Source organism: Varanus komodoensis, unplaced genomic scaffold (genome assembly GCF_004798865.1).
Source record: "Varanus komodoensis strain SLA01 unplaced genomic scaffold, ASM479886v1 scaffold55, whole genome shotgun sequence".
Taxonomy (NCBI): domain Eukaryota; kingdom Metazoa; phylum Chordata; class Lepidosauria; order Squamata; family Varanidae; genus Varanus; species Varanus komodoensis.
Window position 1 is genome coordinate 2,282,459 of NW_025336157.1, and position 20,744 is coordinate 2,303,202.

The window sequence follows — 20,744 nt, forward strand, 5'->3', positions numbered from 1 at the left end:
GGATGTCAGGGGAGGTAGGGTCTCGCGCAGTGGAATTGTTCATTGGTAAATGTCCCAGTACCCAGAGCACCAACATGTCAGGAAGAAGGCTAAGCTGGGAAGCATTTCCTTGATGCACTGTTTTCTGTGTGCAGGGAAATGCGTTTGAGTAGAGGAGCTGTTAAGTCATGCAGACTGCCTAGCCGTGGTCTGGCATGGAGAGAGCCCGAGTGTAGTTCCATCCTTTCAGGCTATTGGAGTGCCAGGCAATGCCTCGTTCCTTCCCAAAACTGTCGACTCCATCCTTGTCCCCTCTGGGTTACGAGGGCTCACCTCCGCCAGGTAGACTCTGGTCCTGCTCTGTGGAAACCCATGCCCTCGTCTGCATTAGCTCTGTGGGGGTGGTCTTTGCTATAGACCTAGCACTGTGGTTCCACGAGAGCTTGGCAGTCCGGATGGCTCTTTGCTAGCACCATGGGGGTTAACCTTCAGAGTCCCTTTCTGGAAGCCTTTTGTCGGGGGACTTAAGGGCAGAGGTTGCCTCCAGTGGCTTGAGTCGAGTTCGCAGCTGTAAGTGAAATAGGATCTCCATGGGTTTGCATGGATGCCCTAAGAGCAACCTTGCAGTTCCTGCTTGAGCTGTTCTCTTGGCGGCGGAATGAAGGCGGGGAGGGGGGAGGGAGCGCAGGCAGCACTCCTTGTGTAACCAGACGCGGCCTCTGGAGAGCCCAGGTTCCATGCCACGTGGGAGTTTCTTTGCTTTACAAGGAGGCCTCAAAGGGGTTTTGTGGAGCACCCTTTGGAATCACGACTGGCAGCAGCGTTCAGAGGAGATGCTTCGCGGAAGTTCCTCGGGCTGACAGCTGTGCCCGTGTGACCACCTCCACCCACCGGTGGCTTGTGGGGTGGAGGGGGGGATGCACTCCCAGCCACAGGGCTTCCTTTGTATTCCTCTCCATTTCGAAAGATCTGAATTCCCTGGATACGTGCTCTTAAGGCACAATGAAATCAGGAGAAGCCGATATGGGAGCAGCTGTCGTTGCCTGGTGATCTGGGAACATGCAATTCAGGGCTTTAAAGATTCACACCAATCAGCGGTGGTGTTGGTGGCCTGGGAGAATGTAGTGGTTCAGGAGGAAGCAACAGGGTGGGTCTGGGGAGGAGGCATGTGTGGGAGCCAAGTTGGTGCCTGTGTATCGGTGGAACCCTAACCATCAAGTGCACCTTGCTGAGAGTTCCTCTTCCAGATTTGCTTCTTGCGTCTGCATTTCAGACTTAGTACTCAACCCATTCTGCATTTAGCAATCTGGTTGGGTTTTGTTTTGTTTTGTTTATTGTGCAATCAGTCAAGGGTTCTGTGAAGAAAACAGTCCCTTCCACTTTCTCCCACAGGATCAAGGGGTCCCTGTTGCATTTCCAGGTTTCTGTTACTGATCTAAAGCAGGTGGGTGCCACCTTTCAGTCCTCACAAGCACACCCACTGCCCGGAGTGGAACCCACAATTTGCTGCTGCAAAGGGTACTGCTTCCAGGATTTTTTTGCATGTGTTTTTAAGTAATTCTTTCCTCAGGAAGTCTTTGCAACTGGTGCTGTGGGGTAACGGACACCTCAGATTTTCAGACTTCTCGGGTGATGCCCTACCTGCCAAATGGCAAATTAGTCAGTGCAGGAGCTTCCAGTGCAGTTGGCCTTGGCTGCCATTGCGTGAGGGTAGGGGAGTTTACAGTTTGGCACCCAGATGGTTTTGAAGCCCTCTCTTGGGAATCCTTTCTGCATCAGCTCATCTGGCGAAGGACACCTGCTTATTTGCCAGAGATTCCCTCTGTCTTAAAGAAAGTTCTGGAGCAGATGCCATGGCACATAAGTAGGTCAACTCGTATTAATTTGTGTAGCTGAGGAGTGCGGCTTGGAACACACCTGAAGCTTTTCCTGCTGTCATATATCATGGGGGAAGGTACCTTGCTCTTCAAGGCATTTGAAAGCTGCTTGTGCTACCACAACTTTTCCCATGTCCCCAGTTTGGGGCCATATTTGTCTGCCCCCTACTATTGAGAAGGGACCAATTTCAGAGCTTGTGGCATCTTAAAGGTGATGTGGTGGCAGAAATGTCCGCAGAAGAGCGGCTCAATTAGATGTATCTGAAAGGAAGGGGGTTCTGACCACATTGAAGTTCTCGGTCTTTGCCATGCCAGAAAAGCATGGGAATTGCTCCCAGAGTTATCCTCCTGAGTACTCGAATCAGCATCCAAATGGACACACGGGCCAAGGATGTGGTGGGCTGTGATGGTCTCTGTAGGAATTTTGCTCCCTCTCGAAGCTCTCACTTCCTTTGAGGGATTAGGATTACAGAAACGGCTATCTTCGGCAGGGGTGAGGGACCTATTAGACTAGTCCAGCCCCAGAGGCTTCTGCAGGGCTCTAGGGAATCTTCCAGCAAGTATAAGTGGTGCTCTTGTTGAATGTTACATTATTGTGGGATGCAGGGATGATTCAAGTGGTCGACATAATCACACTCGACGGCCCTCGTCTTCTGAGCGGAGCCCATTTGGTTGCACGGGGAGGGCGATGAAACAGGTTGGCATGTGGCCAGAGGCAGCTCTAAAGCAAGTCAGCGCTCTTTCTCCAGCCTGCTTTTGGGCAGGTGCAAAGATGCCCTTTTTCTCCGGTACCTTCGCATCCTCACTGTGTCTCCCAGTAGAGCTTTTCCGGGAAGGCCGGGGTCTTTTGGTACCTGGCCCAGGAGGAGACCTGATCTTTCAGAATCCTCCGCAGCACGTCGCGACGTGTGTGCGAGATGCGTTGATGACCCAACGGCTCGTCCCTGCCATGATTTGGCCTCGACTTGCTTGCTTTCTCATCGTGGCTGTTCGCTTCCTCAGTTTCCAGTGTTGCATCTTTATCATCTCCCCTGCGTTTTGATCCCTTTACAAGCCCGATCCAAAGTTCCGGGCTTGCTCAGCTTCACGGCTTGAGATCTCATTACCTAAAACATCACCTCTTCCTGCTGGTACATTCCTGTGATAATCCAAGGCCCTTACCTGAGGGCCCCCTGCCAGGTGAAGCAGAGCAGGTGGCCAAACATGAAGGGGCCTTTTCAGCAGTGTCCCATTCCCCCCACCAGGCTGTGGAATCCCCCCCGTGAGCGATTCTCCCAGTTCCCACGTTTGAAACCTAGAAATAGCTATGCCAGATCCGACCAAAGGCTGATTTCGTCCAGCACTCCATTGGTCAGTGTGGAAAATGGGATGCCCACTTAGAGGGGCCCGAATTAAGGTCAGCCGTGCCCTCTGGCATCACCGTCCCAGCCATTTCTTTGTCAGGCTCCCCTTTGGCTGCTTACTTTGCAGAGCTCTGCATCAGCTTGCCGCCCCACCGGATTCCCCCGGGATCCCTCACGTTATTCCGTGGGGATAATTCCACAGGCACTGCTGGAATGCTCCCCCTGCAGCCGCTGCCCAATGAAGCAGTTGAGTAATGCACTCAGGAGCGAAGATTAGATCTGATCCATCTTTCCTCAGTGCTTACTGTGTTCCGTTTTCATCCTTGCTTACCCAGCTCGGACGTAAATTATAAATGAGGGATGCAACGTTTGCTTCTGCTCCTCTTGGGTACCTTTTGGAACAGTGGCTCAGCTGCTGCAGCGGACCCAGGAGAGCAAGACGCCAGCGCGTCCTTGAAGAGCGAGCCAAGTGTGGGGCACGGCTCCAGAGGAGGACGCTTTCCCAGGCCTGCCTGCATTCTCGGCCTCTGCAGGCTCTCGGCAAAAGCGCTGCTCTGGGGTGCAGGCAGTAGCTTCTTGGCATTCCAGCTTGCATGATTCAGTGAGCTGGGAGACTGGCAAAGAGAAGACTCGCCTGGCGGGTCAGCCTACCACTTTTTCAGCCCGGGGCAGTTACCCCTCCACAATCACTAAAAAAAGCCAGAAAAAATACAGAGCATGGTACGAAGCGGTCTTCCAGCAGCTTGCGTCCTCTCCGCTCTGTGCAAGTCATCTACCTGTTGCTGGCAATCCTGCCCCCTCCCGTCCCAGCCGCGCTGCCGCTGCTTGTGCATGGGGGCAACAGTGGCCAGGAGACTGCGATAAGCAGGGTTGGGTAGATGCCCTGGCATTTCTTTAGAGGATGTAGTGTCGGCTGCCGATTTGAAATAAGCACTAAACGTGGTATCTCTTGAATTCCTGGTCGTTCTGTGTCCTCATTTTTTCTCCCGGGCTGTCTGCAAATAAGATCCTGTGTCCTTTGGTCAGCTTGTAGCTTTGTGAGGCTGAGCTGGAAACAGCCGTTCTGAAATTTAATCTGCTAAGGGATGCTTGCTGTGGGCCAGGAAGCAGCCAGCCTTTCAAAAGCGCTACTCCCTTCTGGGAGCATCCTGGATTGTACCTTGGCGAGGGTTTTGGTGTTGGTGTTTCTGCTGGTGGGCACTGACTAAGCCACAAAAGCGCAGGCAGCTTTGTGCTTGGGGGGTGGGGGGAGGTTCTGCAGCATGATGGCAAGCTGGCCTGTGTCTGCTTCAAGGGCCTCCAGAATCAAAAATTCAGTGTTCCAGGTACAGGTTCCAGGTACACATGATGCAGGCAAAGCCAGTGAAGCCAGTGTGGAACAGTCGTTAAGGTTCCCTGGCCCATGCCATTCTCTGGGAGACTTTGGGCGTAGGCTAAGCAACCTCACAGGGTTCTTGTGAGGGTCTGATGGAGAAGACGAGGCCCACACCTTGGACTCCTTGCAAGAGGAGAAAAGCAGGATTCTAACTGAAACGATGCAATAAAAAAGCTTGCAGACGGGTGTGCTTCATGACGGTGTCAAACGGCAGCGGTTTAAGCCCCGGTTAGCAAATCCTGCCACTCTTGCCTCAGATGGAGCATGGGAAGGGGTGGGGGTTCGTTGCATGGAAATGCTTAGACATCCAGAAACCGCAACCTCCTTTCTCTTTCACTGTCTCCTCAGCCGGCCTTGGGACATCCGGAGTCCAAGCCCAGCACAAAGTCCAACATGCTGCGAGGCCGCACCCCAGCTACCTCCGCCGACGAGCAGCCGCATATCGGGAACTACCGCCTGTTGAAGACAATTGGCAAGGGCAACTTTGCCAAGGTCAAGTTGGCACGGCATGTTTTAACAGGGAAAGAGGTGAGACAATCCTGGGGGAAGCCACAGGGTGCTTGGTGGGGCAGGCACCCCCCAGGGCAAGGCTGGTGGGGCCAGAAGAGAGTCTCATTACCAAACGAATGTGGGCCGAGCTGTGTGGATCCAAGGCTTTGAAAAGCGAGTCAGACCCATTGCTCGCCCAAGACGCTTGATGGTGCGATCGGAATCAGCAGTGTGAGCGCAGTCCATTTTTACACACTTCCTTTGGGTGGTGGTTCTCGTGCAGCGGATGTGCACAGCACCGGAAGCCTCAGGAGCCCAGTCCTGCCTTTGGGGTCCCTCCGAAGACCCCACCCCGTCTCCCCACCCACTGCCTTCTTGGCAATTTCCTCCCCACCCCCATTCTAAAAGCTTGGATAGCTCTTCGAAGGCCTAGTTCCTGGGAGGAAGAGCTTTGAACAAAAATCCCCTGGTATTTTGGCCCCACCACCCTTGCCTCTCCACCTCTTGCCGGAACGCACCCCTCGAAAGCTTCTTGAAAATGGCGCCTTAGAGGTTTTAGGCTTCCCAAGGGGTGGGAGGTGTGGTGTGTCAGTGGAAAGGCCAGCTTGAGACCGGAAGAAGGGGCAAGGCGTGGCACGTGTCTGCAGGAGCATCGTGACCTTGATGGCTGCTGGCTTGCCTTTACAAGCGATCCCACGAGCATCTTTGCAGCACCAAGAAAATGCAAGGTTTCCAGGTTCACGCATCCTGCGTGGTGATAATGGGCGTCCTTTTGAAGGTTGAAAGAAATTCCCTTCTCAATTGTTAGGTGAGTAGCAGTAGCCTCGTTTTATGGATCACAAAATGGGGGAGTGGATGAGACTGAGAAGCGATGGCTTGACCGACCCTCCCAGTGATGGTGGCGATCAATCCCCAGACAGCGTGTGACGTGGGGCAGGTCACGCATTTCCCTCACAAACAGAGAAGCCGATTGCTGAGCTGAGTTCTGGAGCGCCGTCCCTCTCGCCCTCGGCTGCCGCCCTGCCGCGGGGTTCGCTGCATAGCAATTCACGTAAAGCAGCCCTTGGTGGGCGAGTCTTTGATGAGTCCATTAATAGCTCTTCATAGTGGGGTGGGAAGAGCTGAGCTGGGCTGTCCTGGACAGGGACTTCATTCACAGGGTCTCCTTAAGTCGGAAACGACTTGGCCACCCATGACAACTTCCAAGTTGCAAGGGCTCTGGGCAGGTGAGCTTCATCGGCCTCGATCTGGCAAGCACCTTGAGCGAGCGAGCGGACGGTGGATGGTGCTGCTTGGAGAGTCAGCCCCCGTCGCTCCAGGCTTCAAGCCTGTGGGTTTCCTGGACTGGGTCTGAGGAACAGTAACTGGCACAGAGGGTGAGGGAACCCCATCGCCTAGTCCAGCTAGAAATCTCCTTGGAGTTCCTGGCAGTGAAGCTAGAATACTGCATCGTATTGTTGTTTTCTTTAATACTGGCTTGCTTGGATTAGTTGCAGTTTTTAAAAAAAAAATCCATGCACAACATTTCAGCAGTTTATGGCAGCATTACACTGCTGGAAAGGAACCCCTTTCTCTCAGGGCATTTAAGTGCATGCCCAAGACAAGGATCTTACCTCCCAAAGATGTGTGGAGATGTGTGGTGGTGAAGCCGCACTGGTGTCATTGCGCCAGAGACGTTTGTATTGATTTTCAGCTAGAGGCCTCAGCGTGCTGCGTCCACGCGTTTGCCCGCCCTTCTGCTGGAGACGCGCTTCGAGCGCAGCGTGGCTGCCGGAATGGAGGGCGCCCTGGGCAAGGTGCCCTCCACGCCCCCCCCCAACACCTCCCAGGTCACTCCCATCCTTCCCCCTCCTCTCCCTGCGACCTTACCATGAGGTTTGGAATTATTTTTACGTTTATGCTTTTTTTAAAATGGCCATTTCTGGGCAAGTGAAGATGGGTCGCTGGAGGGGCCCATGTGGCAGCATGGGTCTTGCCGTGTACCCCATGCCGAAAGTGGGGGAGATGTGGGAGCTGCGACCCACAGTGCCAGCCCTGACAGGCTGTGCCAAGTCCCAGCACTGAGTCTGTTTGCAGCAGTGCCAGCCTCCTTTCCCTGCCCCCCCCATGCCATGCTGTCCCCCAGACGGGAGGCAGCCCTCCAAAGCCCAGCCTTGCCACTGCGTGCCCTTATCTCCCCACACCCCCTCCCTCCCTCTCCCATGCTGATCCTGAGCAGCAAGCGCACGGTTTGAAAAAACGCCAACTCCCACATTGGCAACACCTGCCAAGAGCCCTTTCCCGGTGCCCTCTTTACCGTCCCCCCAACCAGGCGGTGGCTGGCAGTGGCACCATCGTGCCCCGGCCCCATTTCAGATGTCTTCCGATCGAGCTGGACGGAGAGCGGAGAATCTGCAGCCCCCCCAGGTCGCGCGTGCTGCCCTTTCCGGGCCCTTTTGTTGCTTGCAGCCCGGTGAGGTTTGTCAGCCTCCGGGACACTCGTAAGCCTGCACAGCTGGACCGTGTGCCTCGCCAGTTTTTCAGTGAGGCTCCTTGAGGGACTTGGCCTGTGGCTGCTGAAGAGCAGGGCGGGCTTGGCCGAGCCCGGCTTGGCTGCTGTGCCCGTCCTTCCCCCTCAGAACACACAGCCACCCTCTCCTGCCCTGAGGTTTCTGGCAAGTGAGCACTACAGGGCTGGAAGGAGCCCCGTCTCCTCGGCCCGAGTCTTCGTGCAGGACGTGTGGTGAGGGAAGGCCAGTGCTGCTCCGGCTGATGTGGCATTGTCAGCAGAAGAACCATGAGAAATCTAGAAGGATTTCAAGGAGCAGTAGAACGATTCCAGTGGGGGATCTGCTGCCTCGACTGAGCACCTGGCTCCGGGGTTTGCGCTGGAGCAAACCGGGGTGTAATTAGCTCTTCCCCGTTGTTCAGAGGCTGTAACTCTGCGGGCATGCCTGCTTCCCCTGCAAGACACCCCCAGCCCAGCCCAGCCCAGCCCAGCCCAGCCCCAGCATCACTAGGCAGGGCTGTGAAGGACCCCTGTCGGAAACGCTGGAGGGTCAGTGCAGGCAGCCTTCCCCAACCTGAAGCTCTCCTGGAGGCATTGGCCTTAATGGGAGTTGTAGTCCAGCAATGGCTGGAGGATGCCAGGTTGCGGGAGGCTGGGCTTGGCGGTGCAGAGTTGACCGGCCTGGAGTTTGGCGCACTGGGAGGCAACAGGCCACGCCACACTTGCCAGGGGAAGCCAAGAACTTTCGCAGGCCTGGGTTTTGTGGTGAACCATACCTAATCAGCTGACTTTGCCCAGATACTTTCACTGATTTGGTTGCGTCATAAACATTGGTGCAGGATTAGGATTGGGTGGAACAGGGCTAGAATTCCTCCGGCTCAGGGCGTGGGCGGCCCAGTGCTCCTCCTGCTGCCCGATGAGGGCCTCTGCTCTCTGCCATCCCTCCCTGCCAGTCGGCGGGAGAGGCAATTACCAGCTGTGTTCTGGTTGACTGGTGCTGCAGCTGGCCTGCTTCCATCTCTCATTTTGTGGGCTGTTGGCTGTGTTTTTCTTTAGAAGGGAAAAAAAGGGAAGGAAGGGAAGGGAACAGCCCCCACTGATCGCAATTATCTCAGGCTCGGGCTGCTTCTTACAACATGGGGGTGCACCCCCTGGTTGCCAGGAAGTCCCAGGCATTGCTTAGCCCAGCAGATTCTCTGCTGTCCGGCACTTTGGCTGTGAACAGGGATGCTTCTCCCTCACTGCAGAGGCCGGCAAGCGCCATGCAGTCCAGCATCAGGGGCAGCGGCAGGTTCCAGACCCTCACTCCCTTTCCGGCACGTGCGGGCAAGCTCCTCGGTGCGGCAGCCGCTTGGCGAGCCCCGGAGTGACGCCTGGGAGGCCAGGCTTCCGGCATTGTGCCTGCTAATTGCCCATCCCCGTGATGGCCTGTCTAGAGAGCAGTAGCCGCACAGGCAACCACTTAGCGAGTGCCGTAATGGGGAGCTTTTGAGCATCCACCCACTCAGGCGGTACGTCTCCCGGAGCGTCTTATTAGCACAGCGTCTGGGGAGACAGCGGCGTGTTGCCCCGCCAGCCTCTTTGCTCGGGCGGCTGCCTCGGGCGGGGAAGCAGGCGTGCGCCGCAGAGGGCTCCCCTCGCCGACGGAGCCGCTCTTCGCTCCAGCGCGGAGTCACGGAGCTGTGAGCCCCTGCCAGACGTCGCGCCCTGCCCACCCCAAGCCCGTGTGGCGGAACCATCCGAAAGCCACCTTGGACTGAGCCGGGCACTCCATCCAGCTCAGTTCAGGCTGCTTGACGCTGACCGGCAGCCGCTCCTCGCCAGGCTTGCAGGCCGGAGTTCTTCCAGGCCCACCTGGGGATGCTGGGGACGCCACCCTTGCCACTCAGACGCAGCCTCGGGTGAGCCGCGGTTCTCCGCCACTCGGGGACGGTTGTACTCAAGGGCTGCTCTTGGCATTCTCAAGGTGGTCACATGTGTGGGAGCGCCGGGCGTCTTTGGGAGAAGGGTGAGGAGGGATTGCGGCGTGGTGGCTGGAGCGCTTGGACCAGGGCCCAAGAGAGCCAGGCTCGAATCCCAGTGGAGCCGCTGGCCCTCCTGAGGGGAGGGAGGGCAGCCTAGAAAAAGCCAGCAGCAGACCGAAGCAGGTACTGTCTATCCATGGGCCAGTTCCACGCGGCAGAGGAGGAGCTTGTGAGGGTTTGATCGGGCACCGACTCTAACAAGTCACAATAGCAGAAGATTTGCATGCTGCTGATATGAATGTTTATATATCGTTTGCTTACTATGGCATTGTCTTGCCTTTGCTCCAGTGATCCTTCAGCGAGTGCTCATGTCTCTTCCCTTCCCCTTTTATTTTCACGAAAACCCATTAAGGGTGATTAGCCTGAGAGTCGGCAACTGACCCAAAGCCACCCCATGCAACTTCATGGCCCAGCGGGGACCGCAACCCACATCTCCCAAGTCCTGGTCTGATCTTCTCCCAGAAAGTCACAGGACACTTTGCGTCCAGAAATGGTCTTTCTGAGGTGCATCATTTGAAAGCTTAAAAAAAAAAAAAAAATCGAAGCAAAGGATGTTTAAATGTGCTGGTGTCTTCTGCTGCCGAGCCCTCTCAATCGGCTGGCTCAGCATCAGGCTTCACTGGACAGGCAAGGCAACCGTAACCCTCTCTGTGTGTCCTTCCCTTCAGGTGGCTGTGAAAATAATCGACAAGACGCAGCTGAACTCCTCCAGCTTACAGAAGGTAAGGCGGGAGCAGGGGCGCTGCTTCCGTAACTTTGCCCAGAAAGCGCTGGTTGTACATTGCGTGGAGCACTGCGTTCATCTCCTCGTGCTCACCTTGCAAAGTGGCTCACTTCGTGCTGCAGGTCAGGCCCCCGAGAGCCCACACCTTGGAGCTCCGGGTAACGTCCTTCCTCTGGCAGACTCCCAGTCCCGGCATTGGTGACCCCGTTGGGATTCCCTCGCTCTCTTCCCAGCTGCCCCACCCGATGCAATGCAGCTTCTCCTGCCTCCAGCCCCTGTCCTCTTTGCACCAAGGCCTTGCTCTCTCCTCCCACCCCTTGCCTCCCACCCCTTTGCTGCAGAGCATTCTGCCTTGCCGCCCAGCCTGTTTTGCGGACTCTCCGAGCTCAGGACCACCAGCCTTGCGCCCGCGCCTTCCCGTGCCCGCTGTCCTTTCGATCCCAGGCCCCTCTGGAAAGACACTGACCCCGTTTGAGGCATGGGTAGAGCGTCTTTTCCACCTCCCCAGGTCGGGGGGAACCGCACGGCCCCGTACGGCGAAGCAGCACTGGCTGCCCGTTCCCTGCGGCCTCCTCTCCGCCTGCACTGCTCCTCAGCTCAGAGAGGCACCCGAGCCCTTCCTCTGCTCTGCTCCACCGGCATAATCCCCCAGCCTCACACCCAGTTGGCCGCGGTCTGCGGCTGGCCGCTGGCCCTCCCTGTCCCCACGGCAGCACATGACCCACCCACGGCCTGCTTGCCGCCCCTGCCAGAACCTGAAGCCTGGCCGCGGAACCCGTTGGACCGGGCTCTTCTCTGACGATGAGGCTCGTGCAACCAGCCAGCCCCACGTGGCAGCGGCTGACGCGGCCTCGTCAACAAAAGCCCGAGCGCGAGCGAGCCGGCTGGGGTTGTGTCGCTGCAGCAGCCCTCTGGCTCCGCGCAGAAGCGTGCCTCTCTGGGGCAGACGGCTGTACGTGCGGCTGCCCCAAGGGCCTGCGGGTGTTGCCCGCAGCATGGTGGTGGGGGAGGTGGGGCGGCCTCCCCTTTCCTTCGGGAGGCTGGCGGGGAGCGCCTCTCTCCAGCCTGGCTGGGTTCCGCTTCAGGAGCTGCTTGGCACCAGCCCCCCACTTCAGAGGGAAAAATGCCCAAGCAAACATCCCCCCCCATCTCTCAGTCCAAGACAGGAGAGAGATGCACATTACTGAGGGCTGTGGGACTGCAGCTTAAAAAGAAAATTGTTTCAACCTGTAAAATGGGAGACTTGTCAGTAGCAAGGTAGCCACCCGCACGTCGCCTCCGGACTGCTCCTCCTGCTGCTCCCACCGCAGGCGCCTCGGCCGTGTGGTCTCCTCTGCAAACGGCTGGAATGTTGCGGCAAAGACGACTCCTTCCCCGCACGCCTGAAGGCAGCTGCGGTGCCGCCCCCCCCTCGCTCGCATGCTGCCTGACCCCCCCCCCACCCCAGGATGATGGGTGGGGGGCTGGCCTGCACAGGGTGCTCGGAAGGGAGAACCGCTGCCCCACGGGCAGCTCCCGCTCGCCGCAGTGCAGGCTCGCTCGAAACAGCTCAGGCCTCTTCCTTGCCGGTGAGCAATCCACCCACGAGTGTCTCAGCCCCCACAGTGCTTCTCCAGAGGGAGGGAGGGAGGGAGGGAGGTGCCTTGAAAGGCACTGTTGGGGTGCTGGCACCGACATGCGGGGGGGGGAATTGGGAACAGAGCCAGCACCGGGAACGGGGGTGCCAAGGGATGCCCCTAGCAACAGACCTTCAGATGAGTGCAGGTATCTTTTCACATGAGGGCGAACTGGTAAAGTTGCAGTTGTTCTCATGGGGACAAGGCATGGGGGCCGGGGGGGGTTATGTTTGTGCCTCCCTCTGGCGCTGTAGTTGTGGGGCTGCCTCCTATCCTGGTTGTGTCTACCTGCTCATGGATGCAACCTTCAGACTTTTATCTGGGCCCTAGTTTTGTTGATTATTTAATAATAAAATTCATAATAAAATAGGGTATCGGGCGAGCCACGCTGGATCAGGCCAAGCATTCGTTTAGCCCAGAATTTTGTTTGCAGAGTAGCCAACTGGCCACCTTGGGAAACTCGCCGGGAGGACACGGGTGTCTCAGCGCCAGCCCGCCCCGGCTCCCGGCAGCTGGAGGACAAGGGCAGGCGGCCCCTGGGGCTGGAGGAAGTGCATCAGCACCAGTAGCCACGGAAGGCCAGATCGCAAGGGCATCTAGACCCCCTTGGGGGAGAATGGGCTTGCGGTTTCTTTGATGGGAGTGACGGCTCTCGTTTTTAATGGGGTCTGCGGAGGCCCTCGGCGCAGTCCTGGCGGTGCTTCAGCCAGTCTGCAAGGACCGTTCCGGCTAGGCCCGGGGCTCACGTGCCCAGCGACTCCAGGCAGAAGTCTTTTGGACTGCAGTTCCCATGAGACCAGCCTTGACCTGCGGTGGCCAGAAACCACCGTGCCTCCCCCTGAGCCGTGCTGCGATTGCGATGAGGGGCTTGAGGCGCCAGAGGCAGCCCCTGGGGGCGTCCCCGGCCATAGGGAGGCTGCTGAGCATTGGGTGCACGGTTCATGAATGGCGGCGGGGGGGCGGGGCGGGGCGGGGGCGGCATCTGGAAGAGCCATCTGCCTGGCCCCTGGGCCGAGGCAAGAGCGGAGCTCGCCGTCCTCCCCACTGCCGTGCCCCGGCAGCCGGGGGATTTGCCGGAGCAGCTGCCGCCGTGCCTGCGGAAGGGACAACGGCGGGTTTCCCCTCCTGCCTGAGCCCAGGCATCTGTTCCTTGTGCTAAAGAGATGCCGCTCCCGGGGGGGGGCGGGGGGGCTGTCTGCCTTTTAAGGGGCTGTGCGCCAAAAGCCAGGTGCCTTCCGGGCAGATCCTGTGCTTCTTCCCCCTGGCCTGGTGCTGGCGGGTTTGGGCCTGGCCCCCTCCTGGCTTGAGCCCAGGCTGCAGAGGTGGCGGGGTGTGCAGGCACAGCACCCCCCCACCCCCCACTATCCCGGGCTCACTTATTAACAGCTTATTACCCAGGCTCGTTACGGCAATCCGATTGCCTTTTTTAATTAACGGATTACTGTAATGCATTATCCTTAAAAAATGTCTAATCCAGTGAAAGCGAAGACCTGGTGCCCAGGCAGAGCGGGTTCTGGCCTGGCCCATGGTGTGGGCGAAGATCCCGCTAGGAAATTCACGGCACGAGTGTGGGGTGGGCTTTCCAGTGAGCCCCCCCCCCCACACACACACACAGCTACTTGCGGATCATTCGACCGCTCTCTGGTGCACCGCGAAGCAAAGCCCCAGCATCCTTGAGAAGAGCAGCCACAACCATCTGTGCCTCCGTGATGCCCCCCTCATTGACCCTTCTGTTTTCTTTCCTTTTTCCTCAGCTCTTCCGGGAAGTGCGAATAATGAAGGTTTTAAATCACCCCAACATAGGTGAGACCCCCTCCCACCCCAGTTCTGCTCCTGCTTGCTAGCAAATATCAGCCCTTCCCTGCTCTCTATGCAGCCTGGTGGGGGGCCGTGCGGGGTGGGGTGGTCTTCAAGAACTTGCCTCATTCTTCTCAGGTCGTGCCCTGCCCCTTGTCGTGCCCGGTGTGTCTTTCCCTGGAGGACTGCCGGGCGTCCCTGCAGTCGCTTTCTCCCAGCCAGGGCCCTCTTGTTGTGTTGGATTACAACACCCATCATCTCCACCAGCCTGGCCATTGCTGGAGATGCTGAGAGCGGTGGGCCAGCGCTTTTGCTGGGCCCTCAAGCTGGGGAAGGCCGCCCCCCTGCTTCAGCTCTCTGGTGCACTGCATTCTCTGTGCAGCCCAGCCAGCAGGCCCCCTCGGGGCGGCTTGGGTTCAAAATATTAAAGAGAATGACTTGCTGCGGAAGCCCTGAAGCTCACGGCCGCCGCCGCTCATCACGCAGCAGCGAATTCCCCAAATCAGCCGCACGCTAATGTGCAGGAGGGCCTTCTTTCATCTCCCCGAGTCCGACTGCCAGTCGGCTTCCTCGCTTGGAGGACGGGGCTGCAGCGCAATGTTTAGCCCTCACCTTTTAATTTGGATAATCCTCCACCACCTTTCCTGCCCTTCAGTCTCCCGCCTTCTTGCCTTGCAGTTAAATTATTTGAAGTTATAGAAACAGAGAAGACACTGTACCTCGTCATGGAGTATGCCAGTGGGGGTAAGTGTTCAGGAGAGCCTTCGAAAGACGGGTCGGGGGCCAACCAGCCTGGCTTGAGCAGGAGTGGGGAGCCGTCAGCCCCTGAGACCCTCGCTGGATACAGCCCCCGCCAGCACGGCCAGCTGTCTGGGTTGGTGGGAGTTAAAGTCCAGCAACATCCCACGGGCTACACATTTCCCGCCCTGGATTAAGAGCTAGATGGGGGCCAGGATTTGAGTCTCTCATTCAGGATTCCCGAGAAGCTCTCAGGATGAGCTTCCTTCAGTCACTTTCTTTCTCAGCCTGATCCCCCTCACAGTGTTTTTTGGAGGGTAAAACGGCGAGTGGGCCACCCCAGTCTCTTTGGAAGAAGGACCGGATATAAATATGAGAGACATCTGCCGATCCCTTGACTCTCCACCAGCTCTCCCCGTCCAATTTCAGAGGCACAAACAAGATTTGCAGAGGGTTACAAAGCAGGCAGGGCCCGGGAGGGAGGGAGGGAGGAACACGGCCAGCTACTTAGCCTGGCTTGTCCAGTAATTAAGGGGAGAGGCATACGCGGTTTACAGCTGATAATGATCCTGGTTGTATCATGCAGGTCCGATCAGTGGCCCGCCATAGCTGAGGGCTGTTTACAAGCACCGGGCAGCCCTCTCCATACTGGTCCCAGCTCGCTGCTGCTCCCTGGAATATCTGGCCATCAGCAAGACATGCCATCTGGGAGCTGAATGAAAAGCCACCCCCCCCCCCACCGATGTCACAAATGTCCTACAGGCCCCTCTCTGGACAGTATTTCTCTGGTGGGGGGCAGCATTGTCCCCCTGTCAGGAACCCCGCAGGACCCACACCCCTGGGGTAGCTGCAGCAGTGGGAGCAAGGTGGTGCTTTGGGAAGGAGATGAGCTGCACAGGGAGTGCTTGCCTAAAATGGGTGCGGGGGAGAAGATCTGGTTGCCACAGAAAATCCTGCAGGGGGTCCCACAAAAGCAGCTCTGGGGGTCCCTGCAGCCTGCCCGTTTCAGAAAATTCATACTTTCCTGTGCAGCTTACAATAAGTGATGTGAATAAGGAGTTTTAAACGGATACGCCAGGACTTCTTTTTCTCTCTCGCTCGCTCGCTCGCTCTCTCGGTGCCGTTTCTTCTTTTTTGTGTAACGCTCGACAACAGCTTCAGAGTCTTTTTGTTTTGTTTGTGGCGTCCGAATCTCTGGAGCCAGTCTTGCCAGTTACATCTGATTGTCATGGGATCTATTCGGAATTACAAAGGCCTTCAGAAACTCCTTAGCTGTTACTGATCGCTCCAAGACCACTGCAGCCAATGGAGAAAGCCCATCCTGTCCCAAATGCTCCCACCACCACCCCATGTCAAGGCGACACCCCAGCTCTCAAATAATCGGTTTGGTCTTCTTTTGCACCCCCTGCAGGTGAGGTGTTTGACTATTTAGTAGCCCATGGAAGAATGAAAGAAAAGGAAGCACGGGCAAAATTTCGACAGGTTGGTGCCTTGCCCTTAAATTGCCCTGAGATGAACCCTCGGGCCACTGTGGCAGGATTGGGAGCTCCTTCTGTGGCTGGCGCAAGCCTGAGGCCCTGGGTCGAAGCTGCCGGGCACCCAGTCCCGTGGGAAAGAACCTTTCCTCGGCCCTCCCCACCAGCAACTGTCTCCACGGCCTTCCCTTCCCAAGCGGCGGTGAGGCCTTGGCCTGGGGATGACCTCACAACCCTCTGTCCTCTCTTCCAGATAGTTTCTGCGGTGCAGTACTGTCACCAAAAATTCATTGTACATAGAGACTTGAAGGTGAGTATGAACACTAGAAAAGCACTTCTGCCCGGGATTTGGAACTGGGAGGCTGAATTCCGCCCCCGAAGCATGGTGGGGTAGGCCCAAGTCTCTAGTCCTCATGGCTGTTACAAAAGGCTTGAAACTCATTTGGATCATGTGGCTGAAGTAGGGCCCCTTATATCTTACCTTGAGGCCTCTCTCTCTCGCCAAGCATCAAAAATCCGTGTATCTCGCCTGTTTTTTGAAGCAAAGCAGAACAGAGGGTATGAATGGGGCTTTGGTTTCTCCCACCCCATCCATCCCCCTCATCCTTCTAGATGTCAGGAGGTGGGCAAAGTCTAGGGAAGAGTTGGAGCCACGGCTTGATGTGCCCTGGTTTCCAGCTGGGCCTCATGAGCCAGATACCATCGGACATCGGTTTGGATCCAGATATCATCAGACATCGGTTTGCCCCGTCTGAAACTGATTTTCCCCTCCTCCTCCTCAGGCAGAGAATCTGCTGTTAGACGCCGACATGAACATTAAAATTGCAGACTTCGGTTTCAGCAACGAGTTCACGTTTGGCAACAAGCTCGACACGTTCTGCGGGAGCCCCCCGTACGCCGCGCCCGAGCTTTTCCAGGGCAAGAAGTACGACGGCCCCGAGGTGGACGTCTGGAGCCTCGGGGTCATTCTTTACACACTGGTCAGCGGCTCGCTGCCCTTCGATGGGCAGAACCTCAAGGTAGGAGGGGCAGCGGGCACGGCTAGCCTCTCTCCACATCCCTTTTTGCCCGGACCGGGAGGGAACCCACCAGCCACACCGCACAGTTTAGCTCACCGCTCCTGCTGCCTGAAACAAAACCGCGGGGGAGCCGTTTCACCCTTTTAGAAAAGGAGTGAAGAGCAGCACGCGGTGGCGGTGGCGGCGATGCAGCCAGGAATTGCCCGGTGATCAGTGGTTATGGATAAAGGGCTCACTGGTAGCTGGCCGGGAATCCCCTCCTTCGGTTTTAAGGGCTCGTCGGCACAATTAGGTCTGAATGGTAACTCTTCCAAGGGAGGAAACCTCCTCGCCCCTTTAATAACGCCGCCGTCTAACTGACTGAGGCGAGCCAGCGATATCCCACTGCCATTTTAATCTCATTATGCTTTATTTATCGCATTCCTTTTATCACCCCCTAACAAAAGCCATTCGCAAGAAAGTCGCACGTGGAGTGAGTGCTCTCTCTCTCCCTCTTTCGGGTTCCCCTCTGCAGGAGCTGCGTGAACGGGTCTTGAGGGGGAAGTACCGGATCCCCTTCTACATGTCCACGGACTGCGAGAACCTGCTGAAAAAATTCCTTATCCTTAACCCTAGCAAGAGAGGCACTTTAGAGGTGAGGTCTATTGGAGCCAAGTGCATCAACACCCCGCTTCCCCTTTGAACCGCTGCTCCGTGCCCTGACATCTGGTTCAGTGTTGCCTCCTCTGACTGGTAGCAGTTCCCCAGGGTCTCAGCGGGTGCTTTCCCAGCTCCACCTGGAGACCCTCTAGAATGTACCTGGGAAATTTTGCATGGAAAGCTGGTGATGTTCCCCTGACCTATGGTGCTTCCTCTAAAAGGAAAGGCCCCGGACTATGCATGGTTACACACATAAGTATCCGACCTGTTTTTAGATAATCTGTTTGTAAAGATATATCATGTATCAGGTCTAAGTAAGGTTCCAGTCCTCATGGTTCTGAATAGAGAGCCGGACGTAGGAAACTCCTCTATAGTCACTTAAATCATTGGTTTATCTAATTGAGTATTATCTACACAGACAGGTAATAATTCACCACAGTTTTAGAATGACCCCTTTCCCAGCCCTACCTGTAAATGTTGGCATTTAAAGTTGGGACCCTGTACAGAGAAATCAGGCGCCTTTCTACCATTGTCATGACTGAGTGGTCTTGACTGAACCTCTGGCCTGAACGTTTTTCCGTCATAGTTACTGCTCTCCCTCCGCTTTTGTTTCACAGTGTCATGCAGTGCCAAAGACAGCAATAAGGGTTGTTTTCCTGCCACCTACCTAGGAGTTAGGGTGTCCCCGGTCACCCCAGCTGTTGAGACACACATACTCCTTTGGCCTGAAACATAGCAACAACCAACATCACAACGCACTCTTGTGATGTTTAGAAAATCCAGTTCTGCCGTCCCCAGCCTGCCCCAATCATGGCTGACTGGGGAAACTGGGTTTTGTAGTGCTTCCTTTTGCACAAGAAAGCGGTTTTGTTCTTTTGTTGCGGGGTTGTGCTGTTAGCAGATTTCTTGCTTGTATCGTTGGGGTATGTGTGAGAATAATTTTCAAAGGGTCTGTAACAGTTTGGGGGCCTGGGACGAAAGCCAAGAACTGCTCGACCCCTTGTATTCAATCGCATTCCATTTGCATAGATCTGTATTTGCACAACCTGTTAAATAGCAATCGGTCACAATCCCACGTAATCTAATTTCATCATATTTTGGCATCTATTTCTCTCTGTTACAGACCTAATAAATCAGTGGCAGAAATGCTTTCTGATCTGGTGGGGGGGGCGTCCTTCCGCATGGCAGTGGGCAGCCAACACCGGTTTCCCACTCTGTGTCCGTTTGACAGAAAGCGGTAGTCATTCCGCACACGCACACCCTCAGGCACGCACAGTCTCTCTCCCGTTCCCTCCAGATACGCTTGTCTCATTACACATTCTGTTTCTGGCTGCACGCTTCCAGTGCGCGCTGCGCAGCACAACCCATGTGCAGGCCCTTTAATGGTGTTTGATGTCGATTCTGGGGGCTGACCAGTTGCACACGCAGTGCTGGATCCACGGCTCATGCGCCTGCTTGTGTCTCCTTCTCCTTCTCCTCCGCGAAACGAACAGATAAATAAAAGTGCCTTGTCAGTACCTTCTTGGTGTTGAGAGGGCACGTCCGGCGCGTGAGAGCGTTGCCAGCAGGAAAGCCCTGCTCTTACATGCGGTTGTGTTTTGGCTTTTTCATTCCTCTCCCGAAAAAAACCCCAACAGCCATTCTTCTTGCCTCAGTTCTAGCGGGAATCAGTCCCGGCTCATTTCACAGTGTCTTGGCTCCTGCCTTTGTCTGGCTGGCTTGCAGTGCCCCCTGCCATCCGGAATTGCCTTTCTGCGTAGGCAGGTAATGAAGTGGCCCTTGCGGCCTCTTCTCGAGTCAGAGAGGGAAGCCCCTTCGCTGCCGGCGGCCCTGGAACGTTGCGGCGCCTGCCTGATGTTCTCTGCTCGCCAGGAACAGCTTTAAGCTTCGGGGATGTTGAGTCCCCTTTGATTTGAAAGGGGGAAGGCAGAGAAGCTTTGATTCTCATTCCCTCTCTCTCTCTCTCTCTCCCTCTCCCTCCCCCTCTCCTCCTTGAAATGCCTAGGGAGGATTCTGTGTGGGAGGCCAGGAATATCCTGTGGCAGCCATGTGGGGCGCTTGGCACACCGTTGCCGCAAGCCGGGATTTCCGACCGGCCGGGCTGCTGGAAGGGATGCCTTCCTGGGGGCCGTCCCTCCCCAGAGACCCTGCCGCAAGGGTTGGGCTTCACTTCGCTCCTCACGCACCAACCTCCCTTGCTGCGGAGGGGCAGCCCCAGCTCCTGCTTTCATCGCCCCCCTTCTGCGTGGCTCGGAAAAAGGAACAGACTGTGTTCAGGGAGGAGAGAGCAAGGCTGCCCGGCTGCCACTCCCCTGCTTGGAATCTTCTCTGCAAGAGGCGGTGGGCCTCTTCTCCTTGCCACCCAGCCGCTTTGGGGGCCGGACCGGTTGGCGCCTCCTCTTTGCCCCCGCTGGTGTCACATCTGCCTCGGTGGCCGGGCACGTGCTTGGCGGGCAGAGCCCCCCAAGGCCCCCCGTGTCCTCAGCTCAAAGCGGGTCATGGGCCAGCAGGGCAAGAGTCGCCCGGGGGAGGCGACTGGGAAGGGCCCCGCACGGGAACCTGTCCCGGATCCTCCTGCCCGTGCGTTGGGCTCATCTTCGCAGGCCCACTTTGGCCGCCCTTGCTCAGCCGGGAGACTCACTTGGCACCCAGACCGGGCTTTCTGGCCACCAGGCAGAGCCCTCATTGCCCAGCCTTTGATACCAGGGTAGACTTCAGCATGGGGGACTCTGCTGCCGCCGGCTGCTCATTGCGATGGCTGTTAGCCCCTGCCAGTGTCAGAGGCAGCCTGCCTCTCTGTGCCAGATGCTGGAGGACTCAAGCGGTGGGGTGCCATCACACATGCCTGCTTGCGGGTTTCCCATCGAGGCAGCCGGCTGGCCGCTTTGGAAACAGTATGCTCTGCTCAGCAGGCCCTTGGCCTGGTCCCGCCGGCCTCCTCTTACGTTCCCATCAACCAGTTCATTTAACGCCTCATTCATTCAGCTGTTGCATGTACAACAGTTGATCCTCCTCCTGGTATTCTGCATCATTCTTTGCTTTCCGCCCTGGTAGAAGCGCTTAAAAGGCAATACACCGATGCGAAAAAAGAAAGCCAGTGTGATGTCGTGGTTAAGAGCGTGGGACTGGGGCTCGGGCAGTCTGGGTTCCAGTCCCTGCTC

General features: G+C 56.8%; 1 protein-coding gene across 13 annotated transcripts in view; it reads left to right on the forward strand.

Moving 5' to 3' along the window:
* Positions 1-20,744, forward strand: part of MARK2 (microtubule affinity regulating kinase 2) — a 94,207-nt gene that overhangs the window by 57,900 nt on the left and 15,563 nt on the right. For 11 of the 13 annotated variants that reach the window (XM_044448320.1, XM_044448318.1, XM_044448319.1 and 8 more), the window contains exons 2-9: positions 4,923-5,102; positions 10,244-10,297; positions 13,670-13,718; positions 14,391-14,456; positions 15,862-15,932; positions 16,179-16,235; positions 16,708-16,944; positions 17,459-17,578. In XM_044448320.1, coding sequence (XP_044304255.1) covers positions 4,923-5,102; positions 10,244-10,297; positions 13,670-13,718; positions 14,391-14,456; positions 15,862-15,932; positions 16,179-16,235; positions 16,708-16,944; positions 17,459-17,578 — 834 coding nt within the window. The other 2 variants (XM_044448331.1, XM_044448323.1) reach the window with 2 other exon arrangements.